The sequence below is a fragment of the Punctularia strigosozonata genome, assembly GCF_000264995.1.
Source record: "Punctularia strigosozonata HHB-11173 SS5 unplaced genomic scaffold PUNSTscaffold_19, whole genome shotgun sequence".
Taxonomy (NCBI): domain Eukaryota; kingdom Fungi; phylum Basidiomycota; class Agaricomycetes; order Corticiales; family Punctulariaceae; genus Punctularia; species Punctularia strigosozonata.
In genome coordinates, this window is record NW_006767451.1 from 406681 (window position 1) to 434326 (window position 27646).

Consider the following 27646-nt stretch of genomic DNA (forward strand, 5'->3'; position numbering starts at 1 on the left):
GGTATCGCGGGCTTGACGTCGAGATGCAATCATTTGCCTTTGTGCCAACACAGTAGCATGGCGTGCACGACGGAGTGGGGGTAGTAGTTCGTGCCGCCGGTGTCGCTGAAGGTGAAGAGGAAAATGCATCGGGTCATTTATTTCGTTTGACAGACGGATCTGTGACATACACGCGGTTGTGTATGCTGTACTGTAGTAGCGGTAGAAAATACAACGATTCTTACCGCACGCCATGGTCGCCAACGCGAGCTTGTGCAGTAGGTAAACTCCGCCGAAGCCGGCACCAACAATGAGCACATCGACCTCCAGATGATCCACATAGCTGTCGGCATGTTCATCCCTCGGCGGCTGTTCCGAACCGATGTCTCTGCGGAATGGCATAACTCTAGAGTGAAATGCGCTGCAAATTGCGCGACGAAGCGATAATACTAAGTGACTCGGTGCAGCTTTCGGGAGCGAACGAGTGGCCTCAAGTGGGGCAGTCTCGACTCATATATACGCGTGGTGACCTTCTCGATGTGCTTCCCCAGCATGAGGTCCATCTCCCGCTTACACGTAGGCCGCCTTCTTCCAATGCGATGATCACCCACTTCTGTGTGGGCCGTGACGGGCTTGAGAATGCATGCCGGTACGACAAGTAGCCTATCCCCCAGGAGAACATATCTGAACTATAAGTACATCCAAGATCTTGTTCGCGAAGCACGGACGTACAACTTCGGAAAGACGCTCTCACTTCCGTGAGTACCTCGCGGTGGCGAAGTTGCCGTTCGGCGCGAATGACACATTCTGATGTTACCCAGCGGATACATGATGCTTTCGGTGGTGCGCGCCCTCGCCTTCCTCATCTTCGTGGCGATGGGTCGAACATCGCACGACCCGGCCGACGGGTTCTTGAGCTCCTTTATACATGCAGAGCTCGCTCACTCCCTTTTCCTAGGCGCAGCGAACCCATGTCGGCGGAAGGAGAGAATGGTCAGGCATGTTTTTGCGTATCACCTGTGAGATGGTCGGTGACTGGATACGGAGCATAAATATAATGAGTGTACCTTCCACAGAAATGTTGAAGCGTCATGCGCCGGAGTCCGGACGACAGCTCATAGTCATACGTTTGAGGTGTCCTTGAATTCTCTCCAGTATCTCATTGCACTCCTTCTGCGAGTCCCTCCTACTCTTCCCGCTCAGATCGACAGGCATGGACATGGAGGAAATAGTGCCTGTTCCGGATCCCATCGTACAAGGTTCGCGAAAAGAGGTAGTCGTAACTAGTTCCGAGGGATCCGTTCTCCTAGATATTCACCTGCGCCGGAAACGACGCATTTGCTCTTGGCTCCGCGACGGACATTTCGAGAAAACGGCGGAGGCGTGAACAGGGAAAGCAGCCCAAACTGAGTCAGCTTCTCCCGTCTGAATCACGCGTCATCGAAACCCATTGGACGCGTCGAGGTACTCATCGAACTCATCGATTGCATTGTCGGACTCCTCTCAGTCTCAATCCTGGTCGTCCCAAACCCGCCCCAACGGCAACATGCCCGGTCTCAGTTGTGTAGGTGGTGGATAACACGAGTTTCATTACAACATAAGGCATAAAATACATGCAGGGAGCATAGCATCATCAAGGAGCGACTGGCAGGCGTACATCCGTGTATCCGATTTTGTAGAATATAGAAGTCAAGAATCAGGGGGACTGTCATCAAACCAGTCGTTCGTGTATGCGGCTGAAGTCGGAAGACGGTGGAAATAAGGAACGGGGAGTGATAGCCCACGAGAAAGCCTTCCGTGTTTGCGGCTTCGTGGATAAAGGAAAGAGAAAAGAGGGAAAGAGACTGTCCAACCTCGATGCGGCCATTCGTGTATGCGGCTTGACACAGAGGAAGATATATTCGATCAGGCCCTGTTCGGCCTGAATCGATGTAACACGTCAATTCTTCGTCGTCTTGAGCTTCTTGTTCCTGGTGGAGCTCCTCGTCTTCCTCCGCTTGTTGTTGAGCCCATTCGACTCGTCGTCGGAATCCTGCTGTTCTCCTTGGTCGACTCTCGCACTCGTGGTGCCTGCTTCATCTCCTCGGCCTTGACCGGCGGTCCTCCGTGCAGATCGGCGAGGCCGGATAGCATGGTTGCTTGATTCTGCGATTTCGTTCCGGGCATACGCGTCCACAGCTGCACCACCCTCGCGTTCGGTGCCTTGCGAAGGTCCGGCCAGGTCGGGGGAACTGGCATCATCACCTACTGCCGCCGAAAGCCGCATCTCCACCTCAGCAACGTTATCCATCGCAAGAAGATCGGCGCCGCTGGTGGACGAGCGCGGGATAGGGTTTGCACTCGCTTCTCCTGGAGCACCAGCCATCACGGTGTCATCGCTCCGAGCGTCATCGTCGACCTCAGGAAAACCATAGTCGGCATCCGGAACCTCCGTGCCTGGCCAAACCGACGCCATAAGCGAAAGGCCGGATCGGTAGCCCTGAGTTGCAGCCCGTCTCTCCGGGGCAAACGGGACGGGAGTCTGTGACGGCTCCGGCAGCTCGTCCGGATCGATCGACTCGTCATGGCTGTCGGAGTTGCTGGCTTCATCTTCCGCGTTCGTCTCGCTGCGGTAATTTTCGCAATCGTGGTCGAGAGGATGCAGGCCCATGAGCTGGCCGTGCACCGTGAAGGGGCCGCGAACCTTCGCCTCTCCTAGGACTTCCACCGCCCCGATGACTACCACCTTGCCAGTGACGACCACGTTACCATGAACCACCAGGTTGCCATCGAGCTCGACGTCGCCACGGATCTCGTTCACGCCGGTGCTCCCAACCTCAGAAACGGTGCTGGCTAGCTCACGGGGGCTCCGAACCAGATTGCCGAGTACACCGGGCTGACGTCTAGGCGTCTCGGGAGGCTCCGTCGTTGCGGGAGGCCCAAGGTCGTTAACGCCGATAAACTCGGGTATCGGGGTCCCAGCGGCGCTGTAGTTTCCCTTGCCGTCCTTGTTCGAAAGGAAGTTCTGCACGAGAGGGTTGTTGAAAGCGAGTAGTTCGAACGGTCTAGTGGGAACCAGGAACGGATGGTCGGAAGCGTCCTCCAGGCTGATCCGCTTGCAGTTTTGCGGCTCCATCAGGCGTTTTAATAGATCTTGGCCTACGAATCACCAATAAATCAGAAGTTGGAGGAGGAGGAGGCGGAAGTCCAGTTTTACCGGCATCACCAATGTCTTTCATCATTTCCGGAGTGACCTGGTCTATCTGTGGCACTCGGGTTGAGATGCGGGTGGGCAGTGGGCTCCGTTTTTTCTCTCGAAGCAGCAGGAAGGGGCGCATTGCGAACAACCTGCCATAACAATGAGATACAGGATCGCCAGAACTTGTGAACAGCACGCACAAGAAGAACATGATCGCGCCAACGCCGAAGGACTCGCTCTTCTCGTTGTACACGTGATTCAAAATATCAGGAGGGGCCCAGCCAGCGCTGCCGGCGGGTTCCTACAAATGACTCAATTCAGACTGGCTCGCTGCGAGGTGAGCGATGTGTACTTACAACATCCAAAAAGGGATCCCTCTTCCTTTGCTTAACAAGGCCGAAATCACAGATCTTGACTGCAATGGAGTCTGCGTCCTTGTGGAAGACAAGCACATTCTGGTTGCGGTGCATCAGCGCCGCGAGGTCGGTGTTGGGAAAGAGACGGGACGAACGGAGGGCTTCAAATCACAATGCATTATACCCTGGGAATGCATATACTGCAACAATTCTGAGCTGAGCAAAGCATACACGATCGACTCAACTCACGAGGAGGCCGTCAATGATCTGAGTCAGCACCAAACGAGCGAGGGCCGGGGCTGCGGGAAATAACGATGTCACGGGTCTGGAGTGCATGGTTCATAAGGATTATTGCTCACAGAGAGGTCCTTCGTTTTGTATGCAATCTTCTAGGGTGCCAAAGGCTGCGAGCGCGGAGACCGTGTCTTGTGGGACAGTCAGCGCATGTTCACAGCAATAGACTTCGTACCATTACTCACAGACTTCGACGACATCGGGTTTACTGTCGTCGGTCTCAATCCACCAGTCATGCAAGCGAAGGATCGCGGGATGATCCAGCGATTCCCAGATGCTCAGCTCCAATGCTATGTTCTGCAACTGTCGATATTGCACATCCATGCGCTTGATAGCGACAGCGTATTCGCGCTGGTTGCCAACGGTTTTCCCGAATTGGACGACTAAGTGCGGAGTTCATTAACGAGCCTCGTCCTAATGATAGGCGACGCTCACCTCCTTGTCCGCCTGCCTTCGCTAATCCGTGCCTAATCTGGTAGCGAGAAGCATGAGAGGGAGGTTCATCAACATCCGTTAAGGAACGGAAGATGTACTCTGTACCAGCTGGATAAGCCGACTTGGAGGTGAGTCACAATGAGGTACGGACCTGTCTTGCCAATGTACACAGTGGAGTCGCGGGGCAAGGTGTACTCTTCGGGCTTGAGGAATTCATCGTTCACCTGATAGAAGATCGTGAGATAGAGGAAACCGATCGCAGTAACGGTGGCGCACCTTGATCCCATAGAGGTCATTGGCCGGCGTGATCTTGAATGTCTCCGTCCCCTGGTCCCCCTGCTTGGAAATAGTGACGATGGTTTGGAATGACTCTGTAGTAGTGAGTGATCAGATGCATTTCGTGCGAGATCATGTACTACTCACCTGGGACATCATTGCTGGCTCGAACGAGTCCAGCCGTGTCGCGGCAGACCAGCCAAGTTGACGATGACTTGTTGAAGATGACGTCTGGTTCTCCGTTGGTGCGAGACTCTAGTAGTCCCCAGTGGGTCCTGTGTAGCAACTGGTGCTTGATTGCGATATGTCGGGCAGCAAGCCTGGCGTCCGCCAGCAGGGTTGGGACGCGTTCAGCCATGCAGGTGCGAGTGCGAGTTTGGTGGGGTGAGACCAAGGAGGCAACCTCCTTCAGATTTATATCTGTTTGACAAAGTCGCCCCAGGTCCACTCATGGACGGTGGCCTTGCAAGAATTCGTTGTTGTTACGAGGACAATTGTCTGCGACTTTGGCGTCGGTCGGAGTTACGCTGAAGAAGTTTTGCAAGGCCAAGAGTGTGAAAAGATACACTGGCAAGGCCACGACCATGATTAAGCTGAGTCTCATATCGCGCAGGGGAAGAAATAATCGAAGGTAGTTGTGCGTTGTAGCACAACGGTGGCCGGCTGCGCGTGACGGCCATATTTGGTAATGGCCCAAATCGGATCGATGTGGCGTTGCACGAGCGGGGGCACAGACATCAACTTGCTCGAGGGCAAATAATGCGCGATCACTCTGATACGTGTTGACTTCTTAATTGATCCGGTCCCGAAAGGACGGGTGGAGGTTTGCCGGCAATCACGATTAATGGTTATTCATTGAGGGCATCGTAGTCAATCAAAGCGTCCCAAGGTATAGATGCATGTGCTGTCCCATTGACAACTTCAGGATCTGCCGCACTGTCGCTGGGTCTCTCCTCAAGTTCTTCAACGGGTATCCAACGGTAATGATCTAGGATCAGATGACGCCACTGTCTTCGCTCCTCATCCCATTCGGCCACCTCAGCCTTTGCTCGGTTCTCATATACGGGACATCCGTCCTCCGCAACTGCCGGCCATTCAACCTCAATAATCCAAGGAGGGAACGTCCGCATCGCCCTCATTATACAATTTCCGCAGCGGCCCAGTTCGACATGCCAACGCTCCATCTCGGCGAGAACGCCGGGGGGTAAATGTTGGAATTGGACGGTGAACTGTTGCTTGAACACCCTTGGAGCCCTTGGTCGTGGTCGTACCGATAGCCCAGGTAAAGAATCCATGAACGGATCTGGTCGACCCAAAGCGAGCATTTTTTCGACGTTTCGTTCCTTACTCGTAAGGCGGTCCGGATGAGGGTCGGACATTGAACATGCGCTGCGGTCGTCGTATGGGAACCCTTGTGCGTCCGCGCCGATGCGAGGCCTCGGTTTCGAGAACTTCGTTTCCTCGATGCGCCGTCGTTGACTGGCTGTAGGTCGACATGTACAGCATGTCGTGTTTTCTCGGGGGTCGGCGTCAATCAGCGCATCGAGTACAGAGCGAAGAACGCCATCCATTGAACGCTTATCAGTGTCCTTGTTTTCATCAACTCGCGCTTTTATCAGCGCAACGAGGGCGGCCTGAAGGTCGGAGGTCTTTTCTGCGTCTGTGCCGCTTCTCGGGACGGATGGCAGGGACGCCGTCTCGTGGGCGGGTGTTCTATCGTGAGCATAATGAGCACACGCAGGACAAGAGTCGCAGTTTGTCAAACGTACGAATGAATCGGGACCGCAGTACTCTGGCGAGTACGGTTGGCCCGCGAGGATGCCGTACGGCGTGCGTCGAGCATATCAACGTCGTGCACCATGTTCTTCACACTTTCCGAGGCGCGTGCTATCGCTTGTTCCGTCTTCGTTACAAGCTCGTGAACCCCATTGGCTTCGCGCAGCAGCTTCCTCAGCTCGCCCGTAGCTCGTTTGGCTTTTTTCACCCAACGTGATGGCTGCTGCGAGCTGCCCGCTTCTACGTCATCGCTGGTGCGACGACGCTTGGGAACCCGTCCTTCTGGAGCGGGAGGCATGGGTCGTTTGGTGGAACGTCGAGGACGAGGGAGGACCTCATCTTCGAGAACTTCATGTCGTGGGTGGGGAGCTTCGGGTTTACGGGGTTTAGGAGGTGGGGGGCACGGTTTGGATGGTGCAGTAGAAGCTCGAGGGTACGCTTCGCGACCGCGGCGGAGGTTGTATACTGGTTCCTTACTACCTACGAGGTCGGCGATCACGGAACGTCCATAATTATAAGATGGATTGGGCGCGTACCGGATGCAGCCCGCGACGTCGCCTCTCCAAGCTGGCTTGCGACACCGTGCCAGTTAAATGCTAGCCGATTTGTGGAGCGCGCAATACTCCTGGTTACTTTGGGAGCGCTAGTTTCCGGCGAAGGGTGCTGGGCTCGCCGCTTCATGCTTCGTTCGTTCCCTGTCGGGTTGGGGGCCATTTGTGCGGAGAAAATCAAAGATCCAGTTCAAAAAGATATAATTCTCAGCTCAGCCTCAGCAAGATGAAACGAGCAAGTTTCGATGGATGAAACAAGCCTTTTTGTTGCGTATCCGGTCGACTTGACGCTGCTTCAACGAGCTCCTTTTCTGGCCTGTTTGGTCCCACGTGACACGGTGGACGTGGGCGCCTCGAGCCCGCGACGCGACGCAACGCGACTCACAAGCTGCCCTACTAGTACTAGCGACGTCTACATTTCCATTTGGGAAGAGTTCTACAGGACTACATCGTAGAACTTCTGGGAGGTATAATGAGTTACGACATTTGCACTTCAGTTGATGAAACACAAATATTGACCATACCGGTACAACTTCGCATCGTCCGACAATTTAATTACGTCGACCACGCCGAAATAGGACACGACACACGATCAAGTCTTCATGTTGAACTAGGCTCTACACAGCCTTGGTCACATGCGACACAGCATGGCTGTTCTCACAGCCTTCCACATCATTGGACAGCGTAGCCATCTGCACTGGTATGATAGCGTACAGCCCTGCATAGCCACTCCTTTGTAGTATATAAGAGCAGGCCTGTCGGCCCCTAATGATAACTCGCTTCCTATCAGCAGTCCCCACCAGTAAGCTCTACAAGCTCACCAGGTCAGTCCCAGCCGCGTGCCACTGCGTGCACTAGCGCTGTCCAATAGGTTATGAGCCCTGTCAGGCGCTGGGGAGCGCACTCTGCTGCTGCACCCTGTGCGACTGACAGACTGGCCTGAGCGCCGTCGTTATCGACGTGCTGCTATGGTGGTCATTGCGCACTGCTGCTGCCCTAGGCGCGCGGTTGCTGCATGGCGCACTGCTGCTGCCTATGGCGCGCAGTTGCTGCCTAGGGCGCGCTTCGGCGCTGCCCAGAGGGGTCTCAGCGCCATGGACGGCTGCTTGCACATTGTCGCTGACATTTTAGCTGACTCTGTTGCCTCACCAGACCTCTCATCGTTCTCGCAATGTCCTCGTCCAAAGGATCCTCTGTTGTCGACCTCGTCCCCATCTTCAATGGCACCAACTTCGTCATGTGGGAGCAGAGCATGAAGGCTTATCTCATGCAGCAGGGGCTCTGGCATATCATCAATGATGCTCGCCCCGATACCCCAGCCTCCGGCGATGAGGAAGCCGTGAAGATAGCCAAGGAGGACCGCCAGCGGTCCTATGACGAGAAGAGCGACAAGGCCCTTGGCTCCATCCTCCTGCGCGTCTCCGAAAGCATCCGCCAAACGCTGAAGGACCAAGACGAGCCTGACAAAGTCCTGGACCTCCTTCGCCGCAACTACGGCCAGCAGCGTGTCGGCAACGCATACTCCGACTTCGTCTCTATGCAGCGGGTTCAGATCCCAGACGACAAATCCCCCGTGCCAGCGCTTAACGAGCTGCAGGCCTGTTGGGACCGTCTTCAGCAGATCAAGGTCCGCCCTTCCACGGGTAAATCCTCGGACCCATCCACCGAATCCCTGCCGAAGTGGCTCTTTGGTATGATGCTTCTGTCGAAGCTCCCGAAGAACCTGGAGGTGGTTCGCCAGAACCATGCGAATACCGACCCTGCGCAGATCGACCCAGAGACGATCAGGACGGCCGTCATTAGCGCCTGGGAGTCTAACTCTCTGCGCAAGAGGAGCCAGCCACCTGATGCCAAGCGCATCACTGCCATCAAAAAGAAGAATGGCGATAAACCCTTCGACGCCCAGCTGAAGAATAACCGTGACAATAACTCCGGTTCCAGCGGCTCGAACCAGCAATCCTCCGGGTCCAACAACAAGAAGCGAGGGAAGCGCGGTGGTAACAAAAAGAAGAACCACTCGCAGCACACCCATATCGCTGATGTTGACTCTGAGGATGGGATGCACGTCATCGCATCGGGAGTCTCGCATATCGCGAGCGTCGCCTCTGTCCCTACTCCTGGAGTACCTGGTCCTACCGACATGCGCATGCATCGCCCCGTCGTCAAGTCTAGCGGCAAGCCCTCCGTCTACCGCGATGTACAGGCCGGCTTTGAGATCGCTCACGCTCTTGGTATCCCTACCACGAGCAATACGCTCCGCAACATCGAGCTCGATTTCAACGCCGCCAAGTCATCGCTGCCGCCTCCCTCACAGGAGGAGTGGCATGCCTACTTAGAGGAACGCGCCGACTTCCGTCTGCAAACCTATGGCAATGCGTTTAGCGACGACGACGACGTGGACGACTTCTACCCCCCTATTAAGAAGATGCGCCTAGAAGATCGGATTTCTGAGGGCTCGAGCGACTCCTTCATGCAAAGCATAGGGAGTGCCGAAGTAGCGGACACGACCGGAGCGCCGACCTTAACGGGTCAGGCTGCCGAAGGTTCTTCCTCTGAGCAGGACATCGCGGCTCCCATCCCAGTTGGCTGCCAATCGCTGCTCGACATCTTCGCCGACAGCGATGTGGACATGGTCTCTACCGGTCACGTCGAGATCGACGACCTGTTCCCCTTTGGCGACCAGTTTGTGGAGGATGCGAGCGCGCTCCCTGAGCCTGCGCACTGGGCCGACCGCCCTTGGGCTGATGACGGGTATGTCCCTCTCACCCACATGTCAGCGTTACATGATGCTAACGTGCTCTTCTGCGCCTTGCGCAATTTAGACGCATGTAAATACTATATCGCATCGAACCCCTGTTGTAACGACCGTAATGACATGTACCCTCACGGGCTTACTTATGCTGCATGTGCGCATTGTAAGGGGAAGAGAAAGCAAGGGACGAATCCTAAGCTTGAGGAGATCCGGCGAACTTGGATGCTCGACTCCGGTGCTTCATTGCATATAACGGGTAACATGGACGACTTCCTCGATTTTGAAAAGTTCAAACCCTCGGAGCGCATACCTACCCTAACCGCAAATGGTGTCGTCTTCATTGAAGGACGCGGTACCTCGGTACTCCGTTACAATGACATTTGGAACGGACCATCGGTTGTTCGCATCGGACCGGTCTACTACCTGCCAGGGCTCCTAGGACCGCTCATCTCAATGGGCACCTTCTTGAAGCAAGGAATGAAGGTCCGAGGCGATGCTGACCACATCACCCTGACTGAGAACGATAAACCCTTCATGGCATTTCCAGTTAGACGTCCCGGAGATACGGTCTACGCCATCAAGACGTTAAATCCTACCGTCGGTTTCATTGGTGTTGCAAACTCTGTTGACCACGGAGTCATGCACCGTCGCTTTGCCCATGCTGGGCGCGATGCTCTTCGCCATGCTCGGGATCATACCCTTGATTTCCCTGAGATTGAGTTCCCTAAAAAGGATCCTCTTTGCCGTGGATGTGCGCAGGGCAAGATGCCCTTGCGGCCGTTCCCTGAGAACCCACGTCGCGCAAATAAGCCCTTTGAGCTCATCCATTCGGACTTGAAGTCTTTCCCTGTGGAGTCGTACCACAAATTCAAGTATGCAATCATCATGCTTGACGACTACACCTCCTATGCCTGGATTGTTTGTCTGCGCTCGAAAGATGCTGCGACTACGGCCATTAAGCAGTTCATTGCAATGGTCAAAAACCAGCATAGTGCCACCGTCAAACACTGGATGTCTGACTTCGGCGGGGAATACAAGTCAAAAGCTCTCAGCGACTATCTGCGTTCTCAAGGCATTGAGATTCATGAGAGTGCTCCGCACACGCCACAACAAAACGGTCGTGCTGAACGCTTTATGCGCACTTTCATGGATAAGGCTGAAGCCATGCGGCATGACGCCTGCATCCCTCAATCTTGGTGGGAATTCGCCATCGAACATGCGTGCCATGTTTACAACAGAACACCCCTGAGGCGCCATCAATGGGCGACTCCGCATGAGAAACTACTTGGAGAAGCTCCTTCGGTGAAGCATCTTCGAGTATTCGGCTGCGGTGCCTATGTACACATCCCAACCGACGTTCGCGCAAATAAACTTGCTGCAAAGTCGGAGTTAATGACTTATATTGGGGTGCATCCTGGCAATATCGCAAATTTTCGCTTTATGCGATCGCCGAACAATGTGGTTTTCACTAGCGCTCATGCTCTGTTCGATGAGGGTTTATTCCCTAAGTGCGAAAAGACCGAGAAACGACGTGTTACGGATAGGTTGCCTACGGCACCACCAACCGACCCACACGATCAACCTCTTCCTTTGCCGGAATTGAGCGATGATGATGAGCTGCCACCGGCAGCTCCTCCCAAACCACCTTCCTCAAAGGGTAAGGGCAAAGCGCGTGACGACGCGCCGGAGCAGCATAATGCGCCCAGCCCGACACCGCCTGAACGCGCTTCGGGAGAACCTGACGCACCGCAAGGGGGAGCGGAGCAGCCAGAGGCGCCTGCACCACCTGGTCCGCGTCGTTCTACGCGCGAAAGGAGAGTTACTCGTCGAGAGGGTAATATCTATGGCGAATCACGACCGCCTGTAGATCAATATCGGGATATTGAGCGACGGAGCAATTGGGAAAAGACAGTTGGAATCCGCTCGGGTCGCGACCGAGCAGAACCACATCGTCGAGATGAACAGGTTCCCGGACCTAGTTCTGACCAACCCAGCTCCAGCGAACGTCGCCAACCTGAGCCCACCGATAACGGCGAGTCCAAACTGGCAAAACTATGCCGGGAAGGGGGAGTCCGTTGCATCGAAATGCTGCTTAATTGCGCAATTCCACCATTTGATGCTCATCCCGCCGATTCCAACGTTCGAGAATGGACGTATCGTGACATACAGCGACTTCCACCCGCTGAGCAAAAGGAATGGAGGGCTGCATGCGAAGATGAGCTAACTATGCTCCGCAAGCGCCGAGTTTTCGAACTTGTTGATCGCCCAAGTGACCGAAAAGTCATAAAGAACCGTTGGGTCTTCGACGTCAAAACTGACGGTCGAAAGAAAGCTAGGCTTGTTGCCAAAGGCTTCTCCCAGATAGAAGGCGTTGACTTCGACCAAGTCTTCTCTCCTGTCGTCCGATTCGAGTCAGTGCGACTTATACTCGCACTTGCTGCACTGGAAGGGTGGTATATCACCGCTCTCGATGTGCGCAGCGCCTACCTCTATGGCAAACTCGATGAAGAAATCTACATGGAGCAGCCTGAAGGTTTCGTTGAACCTGGCTCGCGCGGAAAAGTATACCGGCTACTCCGCGCACTATACGGACTAAAGCAAGCGGGATTAGCGTGGTGGCGCACCCTTGACAAGTCCATGTCAAAGCTCGGCTTTACACGCTTGAGATCTGACGCCGGTATCTTCGTCATGAAACGTGATGGAGAAACAATTGTCGCCGTCGTCTATGTCGACGACTCATTCTTCTGCGGAAGGAACAAACCCTTTGTGGACAAGGTCAAGGCCGAGTTCATGAAGATCTGGGAATGCCGCGATCTTGGACCCTTGTCTGAGTTTCTGCGCATGCGCATCACCAGAGATGGCAGCACAATAAAGATTGATCAATGCGCCTACCTGGAGAAAGTGCTTGAGCGCTTTGATATGCAGAATGCAAAACCTGCGCAAACCCCTCTCCCAGATGGTTTCCATCCACTTCCTAACCCAGACGCGGTCAATATAGACCTGCGACACCGGTACCAGCAAGTCATTGGGTCACTCATGTACTTGATGATTGGTACGAGACCTGACATCGCCTTTGCCGTCACTCAAATGGCTCGTCATGCTGCCAACCCGTCCCAAGAGCACCTTGATAAAGCGCTGTATATCTGCCGCTATCTCGCTGGGACGCGGACGTACTCTATTGTGTACGATGGCGCAGACAGAATGGGCTTCTCGGCATACACAGACTCTGACTGGGCCTCTGACCCTATCACTCGTCGGTCTCAAACCGGTTATTTCACCAAGTTGGCCAAAGGCATATTCTCTTGGCAGTCTTCATTGCAGAAGACAACCGCTCTCTCTAGCACTGAGGCGGAGTACATGGCGCTCTCTGATTGTAGCCGCCAAATCACCTGGATTGTTAGCCTGATGCGAGAGCTCGGTTATAATCTAGGGCCAATTGAGATTGCTGGTGACAATGAAGGATCCTTGCATCTTGCAGGAAATCCTGTCACGGAAAAGCGGTCAAAACACATCGACATCCGCTACCATTTCATCCGTGACCGCATAGACGACAACACTGTGCGCGTTGTTCACATCGATGGGCAAGACAACCCAGCCGACATGCTCACGAAAAATCTGGGACATGTGAAGTTCCTCAAGTTCCGACCGTTCCTAGGAATGGTATTCCCCACGGCTGCGAAGCGCGCCTAGAATGCTTGCGACCCTTACGGGCACTTAGCAAGGGGGAGTGTTGAACTAGGCTCTACACAGCCTTGGTCACATGCGACACAGCATGGCTGTTCTCACAGCCTTCCACATCATTGGACAGCGTAGCCATCTGCACTGGTATGATAGCGTACAGCCCTGCATAGCCACTCCTTTGTAGTATATAAGAGCAGGCCTGTCGGCCCCTAATGATAACTCGCTTCCTATCAGCAGTCCCCACCAGTAAGCTCTACAAGCTCACCAGGTCAGTCCCAGCCGCGTGCCACTGCGTGCACTAGCGCTGTCCAATACTTCACAGTACAAGGTGTGCTTTCCTGGGGCTTTTTTAATGCGCCACGTAGAGTTACTTACCAAAGTAAGCTGTGGGTATGCTCAGACAGCGGACGGTCATGGGCATCATATTGGTTAGACTCGAAGGCCATCGATTACACATATAACCCTAGGCATACTGATCGCCCTTGTGGAGAGCCGACCATTGCATATACATTCCAGGGACAAGCATTCCAAACGAGAGAGCTCAAGGCGATGTTAAGTCTACTAAGCCGCACACGAGACCGCCCTCTCCCTTCGACATATGCCAGCACAGACGGCATCGCATGCATTCTAATCATCACTGCGAGGTAAACCACAACACGGTTCCTAAATCTTGAACTCGTTAAGCTTGCGTTGGATATCGGCGAGTCGCCTCCGCTTGTCCTCCAGTTCGCGTCTCTTCGCCGCCACAATCGGGTTCTCGCTCATTAGCTCCTTGAACCTTTCCGAGGCGTCTTCAGAGGTGAAATCCAGATTGGCGAAGAGCTGATCCTGCAAGCCTTCCGCGAACGCCTGGTTCAGCGCGTGTTCTATAGCGAGCGGAACGTAATCGATGATGCGCTGTCGGATGAAAACGAAGTGAGCGTCGCTGCTCTGAATCGCGAGCGAAGATGCGGGGCAGAAATCACCTTGTACGCGACCTGGAAGTAGGCCCGCACGTCCGCCATGACGACCAGCTCATTCTCGAAGTCCTCCTGTGGGTGAAGGCATTTCAAGTTGCTCAGCTTGATCCCACCGTAGCCTCGCATCGCCAGCGCCCTCAACGCCGACTGATCGGATGACTCGCCCTTCACACCCGCGAAGACGCTCGTGTCCTCGTCCTCGTCCTCTTCGTCGGTGCTGTACGGAGTCTCGGCCTGGGCTTTCGCTAAGGCAGCGCGCTGCAGATGAATATGCCGGTCTCGGCGAACTTCGTGGTAATGCGCGAGCCATTTGCACCGGGCGTCCTCGAAGTAGTAGTCGTTTTGGGTGAAGAGTGGCGCATTCTCTAGTTTGAGGAGGGACAGAAGAGCTTGATTCGCTGCCCCGCGACATTCCACAATTTGCCTCTCAACCGCGACGCTGCGTTGCGCCTTTCAGCAGCGACCCTTGTACAGATGAGTATGAATGCCGCGCACCTTATCCGATCCCGGAGGCGATCGAACGTGCCGAAGTACTTCTCGATCAACATCTGTACGGTATTCACCAGACCGGCATAAACCGCCTTGAAACATGCTATTGCAGGCGTGTTCCAGAGCGCCGTGAAACCTTGGATGAGCGTCTTCTTTGCCGCGAACGGGACGTTGTTCTTTAGCTCCCATCCAATCGATCTGCACGTACGGTAAGAAGGCTGTCGTACTCCAGAAAAGGCACCTACTGTTGCACTACGCCGCGCACTGTCCAGAGGTTCATTACCCGGACGCCCGCATCTCTCATCACGTACTCGTCGTCGAACTCAGGTTCTCCTTTCAACAGTGGAAGCCGGTACCGCGTGTGGTCTTCGAACGGCCGAAAATCGGGCGCTGTCGCGCGCACGGCCTTCTTGAAGATGGCGTACAGCGCACGGTTGCTCTGCACAAGCCGCATGTCGTCCTGCTTCTCGCCATAAACAATGGAACGGACATCGGCACAGAAGCCAGTAATCATCCGGAGGAGCTCCGCGGCAGGGTCGCTGGTAAGCTGCAGGGGTAGTCTGGCACGCAGGGCAAGGTTCTCGAGAGAGAGTCGGTTGACGTCGGCTTTCAGCTTGGGTAATCTGTGGGCATGTTAGGCAGAACACCAAGCACTTGGAAGTAGAGGTCGTACGCGGATTCGATGACGCCCATTAACCTATCAAGATCATCGTCAGAGTGGAGCGCGGGCGCAGTGATTGAGAAGTGCCCACAAGTTGCTCATGTTGAAGATGAAGTTCGGCACCCCGAAACGCGTTCGCTGGTTGCCGATTATCTCGTCCCATGGATCAGTCGAGTCGAAGAATTCGCTCGCAATCTTTTCAGCCTCATCGCGGCCAATTCCCCGATTTCTCTCGTCGTCGTCGGGGAGTCTCACACAGTAATAGCCTGCAGATAGCGAGGGTCAGATTAGACGATTGGCCCACACGAGTGCCTACCATGTTTGAGTGGGTGTGCGGTGCCCTCGAGGACTGCTTTCCATTTCTGGCGAGCGCTGGTCGCTCCTTTGGTGAGCGTATCCGGTTTCGTGAGGATGCCTGCGTTCGTGATGCACATGCAATTTCAGAAGAAGGTAAGGGTATAGCGTCAGGTGTCCGTACCTATGATGCGTTTGCCCTGAGGGTCGGCTTCACGTGCCAGACGGACGGCCTGCTGGTTCTCCATGTCGTCTACACGGATACGAGTTAGTCAGGGATTACAATCGCGACAGCACAACTGACCACTAGCTGGGATCGTAACAAGTATGAGGGTAGATTCGCCTCTGATGTTGACTTCTACCAATTCACGGACGAGCTTGATGGCCGCTTCAGTCTCGTTCTGGATCAACCCTACATAGGAGGGCATCGGTCCGATGACACCCGAGAAACACGGACAGAATGTAAGGTACCGGGCAGGTCCACGAAAGAAAGGTCGGTCGCATCTGGATCCATGATATTCACGCAGACGATGTTTCGAGAAAACTTCAGCATGTTCGGATCCGTCTTCAGCAGGTCCCGTATTTCTTGCGCCGTGCGAGCTTGGAATATACGATGGTCGTGGTGCGGGCTCAGGATGGCCGCCTGAGCGCGACGGATCCAGATCTCGACATCAGCTTTGTCGGTGAGGCGAGGGCTAAACTCGAATTTGGTGGGCTGGGAGAGGGCTTGGCCGTCCTTGTCGAAGTCAAAACGGAGGAAGATCTGGCAGGACCACTCTGCCGCGTTGCCTATGAGGGAGCATTCAACCGGGCAGCTGCATCGCATTTAATCGGTAGACGAAATAAGAATTATTTAGATGAAGCGTACCGCGTGCAGGTACCGCTGTCCCGAGGAACGTTGATCTAATCTTTCGCTCAGCTCAATCGTCTCGTGAGCGGATCATGTTGTACTCACGCCGCTCACGGCTTCTACTAGAGAACTTTTTCCCGCTATCGTGTGATGTCGGCAGCGATTGCACCTCAAGGGAAAGCTTTCTCACCTGACTGTCCGCCGATAACCGCAATTCGAGGCAGATCGATCAGCGTTTGTGCACTGTAGATAGATCAGATCCTCATCGTCAAGTTTGGCACGATCGAGGAGATCACTCACCCCATGGCAAACAAGTCTCTCGTGAGCTCCATCAGCTCTTTGCGCTTTAGTGCGTAGGCGCTGGTCGAAATGACGACCGTTTCGGTCATGACAAAGTCATCGGATGACATCTCGTCAGCAAGCTCCTCTAGATGACTTCCGAGGGAACTATCGGTCTCGCAATCGTTATTTGGGGAAAACAATCCCGAGAATGTCTAAGAGGAGCAGTTTATGAGCATCGCCACAACAATGAGCACAGCAATGTACCTTCGTATTTCCGTTCGACCTGTAAACAATGGAGAGACGAATGAGCAATGCGAACAAGTAGGAGCGCGAATACGAGTGACTGTACGTCCAATGTTTTCTGTGCGGGATTTTCTACGCCTCGACGAGACATGCAGTAGAGGTTGAAGATGCGCTGCGAGCGAAAGCGTCAGCGTCGATTTCAGGCATTTCTTACATCTTATATCCCATGAGCCTGCCTCGTGTTCGACGCATTTGGATTTTCTTGAAAGCAGCCTTGCTACGGTGGTGATCGTCGAGTGTGTGTACGTCATCTCCTGTCAGCCATATGCCTTGCGGACCGCAATGGAGATTTCATGCTGCTCCGAGGTCGAAGCATCTAACGCAGCTTGTAAACGGAGCGATAAGCTCTCGCTGAAAGGTCTCGTTGACCGTCAACATTGTCAACAAGGTTTGAGCTCTGGATAGATATAGCTGGAATGGCGTCAATCGACGTACTGGTAAGTAACCCGGGTGCAATAAACTTTGGGACCCAACAACAAGTACAAAGAGATGGAGAGTTCTGGTGCCGTACAAGGCAGTCTTTGCGAGGATTCCGCGCGACCTCGAGGCGCGCGCGGAAAAAGAACCAGAACGCATGGCGCCATCTCCATATCCGCAGCCATACAGTAGACATTGGCAGGGATATGCGTCTAGCACGCTTGTCACAATAAGCAGGTAGAACAGCGTCCGCGCAATCGTATGTACTGTAGACATGGCCAACACGAACGCGCGGAGAACCATGAGTTTTGTCGATCAAGCCTCTTCCGAGACTCTCTTGAGTCCATTTCACTCGGAGGGTGTTATTCCACTAGGTAAGAGCACCGCAGCTGAAAAGCGACGCGACATCTCGAGGTCGACACGAAAGTCAACGAGAGGAAGGCTCGTGTACGACGCCACAGTGCCAAAACAAACTCAAACAATGCCAGCGCAATCAGCGGCAAACCCTGGCGAATCGTCATTCTCTTCTAACTTACCGGTCACAATACAGACATGCACAACAAAAACCGGCTTTGTTAATCCTGGACTGGCAAGCTTGCTTGCCTCCTATCCTTTTATGTTTCAGTTCCGACTTGACTGTGGGCCAGGCGTCCACGGAACTTCCTCGAAAGAAGTTACTATGCATGATTCGTGACTGCCGATGAGTGCCCGCGATGCATTGTACTGTCTCTACATCACAACGATCCTCGCATTTTCCATCTTCGCGGACCGCACAACTCAACATCACCTTTTACCGCTAGAGGCCTGTCGTTATCCGCACACACGACTTGGAGTGAGCTGCATGATGCATCAGCGTTGTTGACCGAGCCCGCGACAATGCTCACTCGCTCCAATTCAACGATTGTTAAGGCACACCGAAGCATCGAACGTTTGCATCCCGATATCGCTCGCCTTGGCGACTCGCACACTTGTCAGTGTTCAAAGACTCATCTATGATGTTCTCGCACGTTTCATCTTGCCATGAACTGTCAAGTCCGGCGATGAACAATCCTCCGTGAGCATCGGGTGTTCTTGTGCTATGAGCGCTCCTGATGCCCGCGATATTGTTCTAAAGCGCACTCACGACCAGACATCGAACACGTCGTTGAAGTAATCGCCCACTTATCAGCAAGATGACTTGATAGGAGCTTCGTTGTCGATCACTTCTGCCTGCGCCGTGAAGCACGCGTTTTCGCTTAAAGGAGAAGCGGGTCACCGCAAGTCGGATTCCCCGTTCCTGGCCATGTCGGGGCGGACTGACATGTTTCCTGGGACAAGGACAATGGGCGCTCCTAAAGAATCGCCGTTCAAAACGCGACCAAATCTATAAGTACGCTCTTTGCATTCATCGATTCCCCAGAGAACGATGTATGCCATCCTGGCCGTCGCTCTCGCAATGCTCGTCGAGACTGTGGTCAATGTTGCCGTGCCGGACGGTTGCACCCCTGTCTGCGCACCTATAGACAACGACGGACACCCGCTCACGTTCCAATCTTACTTTGCATCCTTCTCCGAACTCGAGTGCTCTTGCTCCTTTTGCGACGGGCTGAATGAAGAAACGTTGTCGTGCTCCTATACCTACCTCGTGAGTGACCCGACGCAATTCCCTCGAATTTTTGTGACGAGAATGTACGCAGGAGTCCGGCACCACCATCAGCGGCGAGACCGTTGTGAACGACATGGGACTCTTCGGCTTGAGCGCCGCCGGCTGCCCGCAGTCGCTCGATCCCAACTGCGGCCCGCCGCCTACGCCGACGACCGAGCCTGCTTGCGTACCGACTGCGCCCCCAGGCGGAGGCTGCGGCTGGTTCCCGCTCATTCCGTGCGCGGTCGACTCGACGGTCCGCCTGTGGGACAGCGCGTCGCTTTTCTTCCTCCCCACGAACAACACGCCCGACGCGTGTATTGCGACGTGCTCGGCGCACCAGCACGCGTTCGCGGGCGTCGAGGATGCGCAGGAGTGCTGGTGCGGTGATCGGTGGACGAACGATCATCTGCCAGATGTGGCCGACCCGGACGAATGCGATATGCCATGCACGGGCGACCCGGACGAGACGTGCGGAGAGGCGTTCAGGATCCAGGTTTACGCGCTGGTGAGTGCGGTGCTCTGTTGCCGTCGAGCGATCGTCGGATCGGCTCGTGTCTTTTGGCTGGGTTAGGTGGATGAGCTGACGTAGATGGGTTAGAATTTTCATTGTTAGAGACAGGACATGCGACAAAGGAATAATATATACGTAAATCGGTCAGTAGTCCTTGCTTTGGCTCCATTGTTCTCGGGCTTAGCAGTCTTCGTAGCAGGAGTGGTTGCGGAGAAGATCGTGCTCTGTACATAAACCGTGGTGGTCTCAAAGAATGGGAAATTCAAGTCCATCAAACGAATGACTATTACGTCTTAGCGCAGCATGAAACGCTGGGCGAACGACAAGCATTTTCTGCGAGCGATTTGGAAGACTTATGCATGCTTCCATCATGGTGCATAGACTTTGCATAGGCATGCCGGAAGCGAATGATGGTGCATGAGGTGCTTTGAAGCGCGCCTCCCGAAGGAAGTTCCCGACGTGATGCGATCTTGGGGGGTGCTGGCTCAAGGTTTCGTTTCAGATCGGCAAGACATAGCGACAACTTCCGTCAAGCAGTTCTGTAGAACATGCAAGCAGCATTTGAGCAACATGCAAAAGACGTGTCTATCCGGCCCTGGGCGCTCTGTGACCGTATCTATGGGTACCGATTAGCGCTCGCGATCTCTTGGCGCGGTTGCGAGCGAACCCGGTGCCGGGACGTTGGATTGCATCCGTGGGCACCGCCACAAGGACTGTTCACCCCGAACTCGCTTCTCCGAAACCCACCCAGAATCCATCCGAAAATCCATGTGTTCTCGCGGGGGCTGTTTCCCGAGACCATCTAAAAAGCACGACCGTCGGGACATGGACGTCCAGACTCGGTTCTTGTCGCAACCATCGACGACCTAGCATGATGATCAACAAGTTCGCCCAAGCCCTCGCGCTGACCGCGTTCACCTTCGGCACGGTTACGTCCAGCGTCCGTGGTCAGACGTTGACGGATGCCGATCTTGACAAAGTCAAAGCGCGTCTGGCGGAAGGGGCTGTCCACAGGTACGTCTCGTCTTCAACTCCATTTCACCTGTCTCTCGGTGTAACACCCGCGTCTGCATAGCTGGGAACTCGGCACGCGCTCCGAGGCGCTCGTCGAGCTCGACTCGCCCGCCTACTCGGTCTTCAACGGCCAAGTGCCCCCTCCGCAGCACGCGCTGTCCTCGCTCAACGAAATCCTCGACATCGCGCGCTCGATCGTCGCGAACCGTGCAACATCCAACAACAACACCGTCGGCCCGCAGCCGCTCATCGCGGACGGCGCCGCGGCCGACCCGGCGTCGAACCTATTCGAGGTCATCGTTGCCAATTGGACGGGACAGAAGGACCAGGACTATGCTGGCGCGGCGAAGGACCAGATCGATTTTTTGTTCCAGAATGTGTCGCACACATCGGATGGCGCGATTTCGCACCGCGCGGACGACCTCCAGCTGTGGTGCGTTCGTTTTCCCCGAACCCGGTTTCGTCTTTTGGGCGTGCGACTGATTGTACCCCGAACCGCAGGAGCGACTTCGTGTACATGGTACCCCCTTGCCTTGCGTACTACGGCGTGATCACCCGGAACCAGTCGATGGTCGCGGAGGCGTATAACTAGATCAAGCTGTATCGCCAGTATTTCAGGGATACGGCCGCCGGCAACATGTGGCAGCACGTTCTGCTCGGCTTCTGGCAGGACCACGGGCACTGGACTACTGGTGCAATACCCTTCATGATATACATCGTTGCACAGCATACTCACATATAAATCAGGTAACGGCTGGGCTGCAGCGGGAATGCTTCGCGTCGCCGCCACGATGAAGAATTCGCCGTACAACTGGGCACTCCTGAAGGAACAGAGTGACCTCCTCGCCTGGACGTCCGAGATTCATACCGCCATCTACCCATACCAGGTCCGTATCTCTCTTTTCCCTGCATATGCTGCCGCTGAGCTTCAACTCTCACCTCGCAGGACAAGAACACCTCACTCTTTTGGAGCTACGCGGACAACAACGCGACCTTCATCGAAGCCTCCGGCGCGACGCTCCTCGCCGCGACCGTCTACCGGCTCGTCAACCTAGGCGGCCCGACGACGCACATCCCGAACGCGGAGGCGACGCGCAAGGCGATCTCTGCGAAGAACGCTACGACGGGCGCCTTTATTCACCTGGACGCGGACGGCTGGCTCACACCCGTCGTGAACCCGGATGACTTCTCGCTCGAGGGCTCTGCGAGCCCCGAAGGCCAGGCGTTCGTGCTCGACGTGTACTCGGCGTGGAAGGATTGGGTGAAGGCTGGGTCCAAGGGCGCGCCGCGCAAGGCAAAGAAGTCCCGTCTAGAACGCGAGGAGATGTGAGGGCTAGCGCGTACATTTATGGATACAAACCTTTGCACAAAGTCGGCCTACAATACAATCCTTGGCCATGTCATTCCTTTCTGCCGTGAGACATCAGTGCATTCTTTATTTATCACTCCCTAATGTACATACTTTTTTTTTTTACTTATTTTTTATACCGCGGTCGTGCTTATAGCACACAGCTGTCCTCGTATTTGGAACACTTTGCAACTTTCAACGTTCAAAATCCAACCAATTGAGAACCTGAGGACTGAAGAGATCATGCGCTCGTAATGGCGTGACAGCATAAGTCACCTAATGTGACATCCATCGCGCGTAGCGTAAAGGCGGCTTGGTTTTGTAGTTTGTCTCTGTTGTACCTGTGGCTCAGGAGAAAAATCACTCTCATACGCTCTCCTGACTTATCCTCCTCATTGCACCGATTGCAATCGTGCATCTATCAGAGACATCGTTGATGCCGACGGACTCACCTTCCACGGTCAAATACACCTACTTAGGCTAGCAATGTCGCCTCACTGTCCCTCATGCCGATGCATGAAGCACGACCTTAGTCCACCAGAGACACTGTCTCAACAAGGCACTGTGCCCGCGGTGAAGATTCTTGATGACCGTATCAAGTGTCTTGTCAATGAATTATGCCAGCTTCGCCGCCAACGGAACACCCTGCAACCTATCAGTCGCCTACCTCCCGAAGTTCTTCTCCGAATCTTCGTTGACGTACGGAAGGCCACCGAGCGATTGAGTCCCCAGTGGATCAAGTTAACGCACGTCTGCTCCTTCTGGCGTGATGTAGCATTGTCGAGCGCCATCCTTTGGAACTCGCCCGATCTGCTGTACCCAGAATTGGCAGAGGAGACGGTACGACGCTCCCGAGGCACTACCCTTCGTATTATGCACTCGAAAAAGAAGGTCTTCAACCCCCCGCGCCTCCTGGGTATATCTTCTTTAGAGACATCGGCGCCAATTACCTCGATTGACCTAACTGGCGTTGAAGGACGCGACATAGCGATATTACTCAACGCTCGCCATGGTCAGTTATCGCAACTGAGAGAGATCGCCGTCGAAGTCACTGGCGCAACGGAAGCGCAGCTTCACAATGTCCTGACCGATGACTATCCCTGTCTCCAATCCATCCAGCTGCGTCGATGCCACCTCGAATGGACGTCCGCGCTTGTGAACACCACCACATGCCTGCACACGATTGACGTTCATTCACCCCACCGTGGTATCTTGGGTCGAAAGCCATTCTCTTCCGTCCTGACTGTATTGCAACTGCAAACACGCCTGGTTCATCTCGACCTGGAGCTGACCCTCCCCTCCTTGCGGGGCGAGGACCTCGAAAATGGTTCCTCACCAACAATTTCCCTTCCGAAGCTCAAACACCTTAGGATCCACGACCTACTGCGAGAGACCCATCATCTATTCACCCGCCTCCGACTATCCCCGTCATGTTGTGTGACCGTGAGCATTGCGCAAAGCGAAGATGACTACTCGGCCTCGTCTCCTCTGTTGCCGCTCACGGAATCCGTCTTAGCTCACGCACATACGTTTTCGCCATCCACGCTGGCGATGCTCCTTGGGCCCCCTTTCATGCTCGTTTGCGTAGGAACACCACGGGCGGGAGAGAAACGGCCGTTGCTCTCCTTCAGGTGGCCCTCCGTGATTCATCCCCAGAGCCAACGAGCCGCACACGCCCTCCTGATTTCACTCGGTCCTGTGATCGGCGCCCTCCCCGTCTCAGAGCTCTCCATCACCTTCGACCATTCTTCCTCTCGAATTACGTACGGGGACTGGCGACAGCTGCTGGTCGGTTTCGAAGGCTTGCGAAGTGTTCGCCTGGAGACCAGAGGCCGACTCCCGGTCCACTTCCTGCAAGTCCTGGCAGATTACGACGAAAACACGCCCCGTCTGCTTCCCCACATGCAAAACCTCGTATTGACCGATCTGGAGCTCGGCAAGTACAACGCACTGCACGCTATACAGGGCATCCTCCCCGCCTTGACGCGGCGTTGCCAAGACGGCGTGTTCAGGGCATTATGCTTCAGTGAGGTTCCGGGAGAAGCGAACGAGGGGATTCGAACTCTGATGGAAGGCGTGGCTCCGCTTGTTGTGTGGGGCGGCGACGTGGAAAAGTGGTAGTCCAAGTGAGGATACGGGGCGTCGAGTACGCTCACAGGGACGCATGTTACAGGAAATCAAGAGGTAAGAACAACACGTATGATAGCAATCGTGTATAAGCAACCTCGTGTCCTTACCCGTCGACCCAGCCAGCCTGTCTCATCTGCTCGGCCAACCCTTTCCATCCCTTCATCCTCGCCTTCCTCCCTGCCATCTCCGTCGCGAACCTGAGCATAGATACATCGTCAGCCACGAGCTCACTTAATCACCACGGACAAAGACAAACTTCAGGCATTCCTCCAGCCTCCACCGGCTGATATCCGCGTCGTCCGGCTCCCCTGTGGTCGGGATCGGCGACCACGGGGAGACCGGTCGCGGCATCAGCCGCCTGCTCAGCGCCCATATCATCCCTGCAATGAACGCCTCCTGCGCACCGGCATCGTCAACCGCCTCGGCCTCCCGCCGCCGGCGCCACGCCTGGCGGTCACCCGCGATCTCCGTCTGCTCGCTCGCAGCATCGTCGTCATCGCCGCCGTCATCCTCTACGTACGAGTCCCGGTGCGGGTGCCCGCCAAAGCTCTCGTCTGTGCCGCTCGTCCGGTTGAAGAAGCTCGCGGTGAAGGCCATGCTGCTGCTCGGCGTGTGCTGACCCGCGTAAAATTCGCTGCCGGTCCGGACGCTCTGCATTCCGTAGCCGGTGCCGTCGCTCAGCATCGAGTCGCGTGCGCCGTTACGGGAGGTCGCTTCACTTGCGGCTGCGAGAAGTGAGGAGAAGTCAATGATCGTGACCAAGCTTCCAAATGCGACAAAAAAAGTGAGCACCTGGTGTCGGCTGGGGCGTGCTTTGCACCCATCCGGACGACTGGAAGTATTCTCGAGTGGGGATTGAGAGCAGCGCCGCGCCCTCCGTTCCCCAATACGCCACCAGCAACGCATGTGGCGGCGCCACGGAGGCCAGCGACAGCAAAAAGGCGCGAGGCGACGCGGCATATTGCGCCGAATGCGCCTGGGCGTAGTACTTGTTGAGGAAGATGACGTCCGCTTGTGGTATCAGCTGCAACGCAGGAACGTCAGGACGACACTGCGATCACCAGGCACACAAGAGGACAGGAATTCACACCGCTTCGACGCCCTGCCTGGTCTTGCGTCCTACGTCAAGACTGAACACGCAGTGTGCGCGCCATCTGCGTTCCCGCGCGAGTCCGTCCACGCCGCGCATGTTGCTTAACGTCGTCTTCACCGAACGGCCTTCAAAGTGGAGCCAGTCAAAAGGAGCCGGGCTGCGCATATTGAGTGGCAATGGGGGTCCCGATTGAGAGGAGTACGAGTTATTCGGGCTCGTCTGGGCGTAGTTCTCCGGTGCGAGCAGTGGGCCGAGCAGCGATACGAAGTCTTCGTGCGTGATCTCTGGGAGCGGGTTATGGTTGATCACCGACCGCGAGTCGTCGTGCTCTGTGTGCAAAGAAAGGTTTTGTCAGTATGCATCGTACGTGATCGCGATGCCGTCTTGACCTGCCTGTACCACCCATGCGCTGGGCACACCGAGATCGTCCCACACCCTCGCGTATTTGGTATTCACCCTCTCGCTACGCAGATCACGGAGAATCCCCTGTCCCTCGTCGTCCCCACTGAGCGGGGCGATTAACATCGCTTCGACGTTTGGATACTGCGCGAGCATGGAGAGCACGGTGCTCGCTGATCCCCCACGATTGTGTGTGACCGAGTATGCGCGGGCCGTCACCATCGAGGACGGACCCGAGGGAGTTGGTATTGCCGGTACAGAGAGTGTGTGCGTCACGAACAGTGTGCCGGAGGCAACAATTCGGAGCGGGCGCGCAGAGGCGGCGGGTTGTTCTAGCGTTCCGCGGCGAGAGGACATTGCGTAAATATTGGTAGATGTGGTATCATCCAGCTGGTCCCAGCTTTGGATTGGGTATATCGTCCCGAGCCTCCGTCAGACGAGATGACCGGCGTGAACGAGGAGCAAGGGAGAGGTTGTGATTTGGATAATTAGCTTCACGTGACAAAGGGGCTACATTGACTTGTTAATCCAAATCTACTTACTCAATCTAAGCTATATTTCTGACCTATCGCAATAAACCTATCTCCGGAAACCACGACCCTCTCATCCCCGACCACCATGTTCCGCTCGGCCTACCGGACTCTGGTACGCTCGCTCGCCTTCCACACCAGCCTATGAAGGCGCCTCAAACTGATTTTTTTTACTGTCTCTAGCAACGGCAGGCGCATGAATACCCGGTCCTCTTCTACTCGATTTGCTTAGGCTCTCTGGGCCCGATCATGGTCCTCACCGTGCCTCCCATACGACGCAGCCTAGGCTGGACGCCCGCGCCGCCCATTCCGACTTCCTACCCTCGTGCGTGATGCCTCTTATGCCACTTTGACACGTTGCATAAACCACCATGTAGTGCCGGACAGACCGCGTCGGCCGGTAACGGGATACGACGACTAGGAGCGCAGGAAGGGCCGTCGAAGGGTTCAGGATGGTGGAGGGCGCGCGAATCAACCGGGTATTGGCATTGCGACTGATAGAGGTACCCTGATCCTGCGCTCGTCCCTCCGAATGACATGCTTTTCCCGCGTGGGCGCGTTTTCTCCTCCAAGAGACTACCTAAGGTCGTACGTTCTGGTCCGGTCCCAAGACTTGCTAGGCACCGTCTCTCGCTCCTGCTTCAGCTGTAGCCTCAAACGAGCCCCCTTTCCCAACAACCGAGGGGACGACCTCACCTGGACACACTTGTTGCTGTCTCGACGAGCGTCGAAACTTCCGAGAACGAACCCGCCCTTCGGGTAGGGGCGCTTCAACGCGGCAAGAAACTCGTCGACAGTCCGCGCGTGACGTAGCGCGTTGAAGCTTCCCAGCGCAACGTCCGTCATGACGAGGATCCGCATAGCCCGGGAGCAGCGGACCCGTCTTGCCACCCGGATCTGTTAGCGATTGCGCGAAATGAACCGGAAGTCGGCCTCCCATCCGCATATTCACCGAAGACACTCCAACTCGGTCCACTCCAATGCGAGGCGCGTCCTTGCCCAAAGTCAGCATCAGTGCCTCTGGAGAGCGCTCCGAACGACGGCCCGAGTGAGAACATCCCCGCATGCGTAGCGCGTCGTTCCCATGGCTTCATTGTGCTTAGCCGCTTCAACTTGATTAGCGGAAGGCCGGATTCAGGCTTCTCAGCCTTCGGAGTAAGATATTTAATCGCGTTGACGTCGTCGAAGTGGATCATGAGCATGAAGATCTCGGGAGCGTACGTGCGGTGCGTGGACAAGTATTGACTTGATCAAGCGCAACAGCAGGTCATGGTGACCCGTTCACTTCACGGTCTCTATGCCCGCACAACATCGTGCAGGCAACTGGAGATAGGTGACCAAGAAATGGGAAGGTCCTGAATACCCATATGAAGTGGCAATCTGGAGACAGGAACTGGAGACGAGGGAGCGGGTCCGAGGTACATACCCCGAACGGGGTGTTACCCACGACTTCAACCACGA

General features: G+C 55.2%; 10 protein-coding genes across 10 annotated transcripts; 6 read left to right on the top strand and 4 right to left on the bottom strand.

The window, feature by feature from the left end:
* Positions 1-1556: 1556 nt before the first annotated feature.
* Positions 1557-5089, bottom strand: PUNSTDRAFT_128481 (kinase-like protein). The gene is made up of 12 exons (XM_007388597.1): positions 4666-5089; positions 4519-4613; positions 4394-4466; positions 4243-4341; positions 3993-4190; positions 3873-3938; positions 3763-3812; positions 3669-3713; positions 3514-3612; positions 3358-3458; positions 3176-3306; positions 1557-3117 (listed from the first exon to the last, which is right to left on the bottom strand). The coding sequence occupies exons 1-12, from the start codon at positions 4874-4876 to the stop codon at positions 1919-1921; spliced, it is 2367 nt and encodes a 788-aa protein (XP_007388659.1). The 5' UTR covers positions 4877-5089; the 3' UTR covers positions 1557-1918.
* A 277-nt stretch (positions 5090-5366) lies between these two features.
* Positions 5367-6592, bottom strand: PUNSTDRAFT_138915 (uncharacterized protein; the record flags this gene model as incomplete). Its single annotated transcript, XM_007388598.1, has 2 exons — positions 5367-6231; positions 6288-6592. The coding sequence occupies 2 exons, from the start codon at positions 6590-6592 to the stop codon at positions 5367-5369; spliced, it is 1170 nt and encodes a 389-aa protein (XP_007388660.1).
* Positions 6593-8016: 1424 nt separating this feature from the next.
* Positions 8017-9677, top strand: PUNSTDRAFT_138916 (uncharacterized protein; the record flags this gene model as incomplete). The annotated part of the gene is made up of 2 exons (XM_007388599.1): positions 8017-9596; positions 9668-9677. 2 exons carry the CDS (start codon positions 8017-8019, stop codon positions 9675-9677), a joined length of 1590 nt encoding a protein of 529 aa, XP_007388661.1.
* A 2116-nt stretch (positions 9678-11793) lies between these two features.
* PUNSTDRAFT_23433 (reverse transcriptase RNA-dependent DNA polymerase) lies at positions 11794-12195 on the top strand (the record flags this gene model as incomplete). Its single annotated transcript, XM_007388600.1, has 1 exon — positions 11794-12195. A coding segment is annotated over one exon (402 nt), but the record flags the coding sequence as incomplete, so codon positions are not given.
* A 1610-nt stretch (positions 12196-13805) lies between these two features.
* Positions 13806-17729, bottom strand: PUNSTDRAFT_146674 (uncharacterized protein; the record flags this gene model as incomplete). The annotated part of the gene is made up of 17 exons (XM_007388601.1): positions 13806-14175; positions 14244-14676; positions 14733-14924; positions 14972-15349; positions 15400-15423; positions 15479-15653; positions 15704-15802; positions 15866-15934; positions 15986-16093; positions 16153-16496; positions 16550-16584; positions 16637-16671; positions 16722-16774; positions 16832-17025; positions 17078-17096; positions 17158-17228; positions 17628-17729. 17 exons carry the CDS (start codon positions 17727-17729, stop codon positions 13942-13944), a joined length of 2565 nt encoding a protein of 854 aa, XP_007388663.1. The 3' UTR covers positions 13806-13941.
* A 1239-nt stretch (positions 17730-18968) lies between these two features.
* PUNSTDRAFT_138919 (WSC-domain-containing protein) lies at positions 18969-19749 on the top strand (the record flags this gene model as incomplete). The annotated part of the gene is made up of 3 exons (XM_007388602.1): positions 18969-19157; positions 19210-19665; positions 19732-19749. 3 exons carry the CDS (start codon positions 18969-18971, stop codon positions 19747-19749), a joined length of 663 nt encoding a protein of 220 aa, XP_007388664.1.
* A 793-nt stretch (positions 19750-20542) lies between these two features.
* PUNSTDRAFT_128484 (uncharacterized protein) lies at positions 20543-22098 on the top strand (the record flags this gene model as incomplete). The annotated part of the gene is made up of 6 exons (XM_007388603.1): positions 20543-20685; positions 20747-21118; positions 21187-21267; positions 21304-21377; positions 21433-21572; positions 21632-22098. The coding sequence occupies 6 exons, from the start codon at positions 20543-20545 to the stop codon at positions 22013-22015; spliced, it is 1194 nt and encodes a 397-aa protein (XP_007388665.1). The 3' UTR covers positions 22016-22098.
* Positions 22099-22519: 421 nt separating this feature from the next.
* PUNSTDRAFT_138921 (uncharacterized protein) lies at positions 22520-24154 on the top strand (the record flags this gene model as incomplete). The annotated part of the gene is made up of 1 exon (XM_007388604.1): positions 22520-24154. The coding sequence occupies one exon, from the start codon at positions 22520-22522 to the stop codon at positions 24152-24154; it is 1635 nt and encodes a 544-aa protein (XP_007388666.1).
* A 112-nt stretch (positions 24155-24266) lies between these two features.
* On the bottom strand, positions 24267-26012 carry PUNSTDRAFT_76888 (uncharacterized protein; the record flags this gene model as incomplete). Its single annotated transcript, XM_007388605.1, has 5 exons — positions 24267-24360; positions 24420-24876; positions 24941-25187; positions 25254-25585; positions 25646-26012. The coding sequence occupies 5 exons, from the start codon at positions 26010-26012 to the stop codon at positions 24267-24269; spliced, it is 1497 nt and encodes a 498-aa protein (XP_007388667.1).
* A 365-nt stretch (positions 26013-26377) lies between these two features.
* On the top strand, positions 26378-26606 carry PUNSTDRAFT_76833 (NADH-ubiquinone oxidoreductase 9.5 kDa subunit; the record flags this gene model as incomplete). The annotated part of the gene is made up of 2 exons (XM_007388606.1): positions 26378-26510; positions 26563-26606. Coding segments are annotated over 2 exons (177 nt in total), but the record flags the coding sequence as incomplete, so codon positions are not given.
* Between the last annotated feature and the right edge of the window lie 1040 nt (positions 26607-27646).

What these genes read in the sequence shown, in the direction of transcription:
- PUNSTDRAFT_128481 (XM_007388597.1), bottom strand. Translation starts at nt 4,876, where the DNA reads ATGGCTGAACGCGTCCCAACCCTGCTGGCGGACGCCAGGCTTGCTGCC. An exon ending in GAAGGCAGGCGGACAAGGAG is followed by an intron (nt 4,191 to 4,242) that starts GTGAGCGTCGCC and finishes CTCCGCACTTAG; the next exon opens with TCGTCCAATTCGGGAAAACC. An exon ending in ATTGTGATTTGAAGCCCTCC is followed by an intron (nt 3,613 to 3,668) that starts GTTCGTCCCGTC and finishes CACCGCAACCAG; the next exon opens with AATGTGCTTGTCTTCCACAA.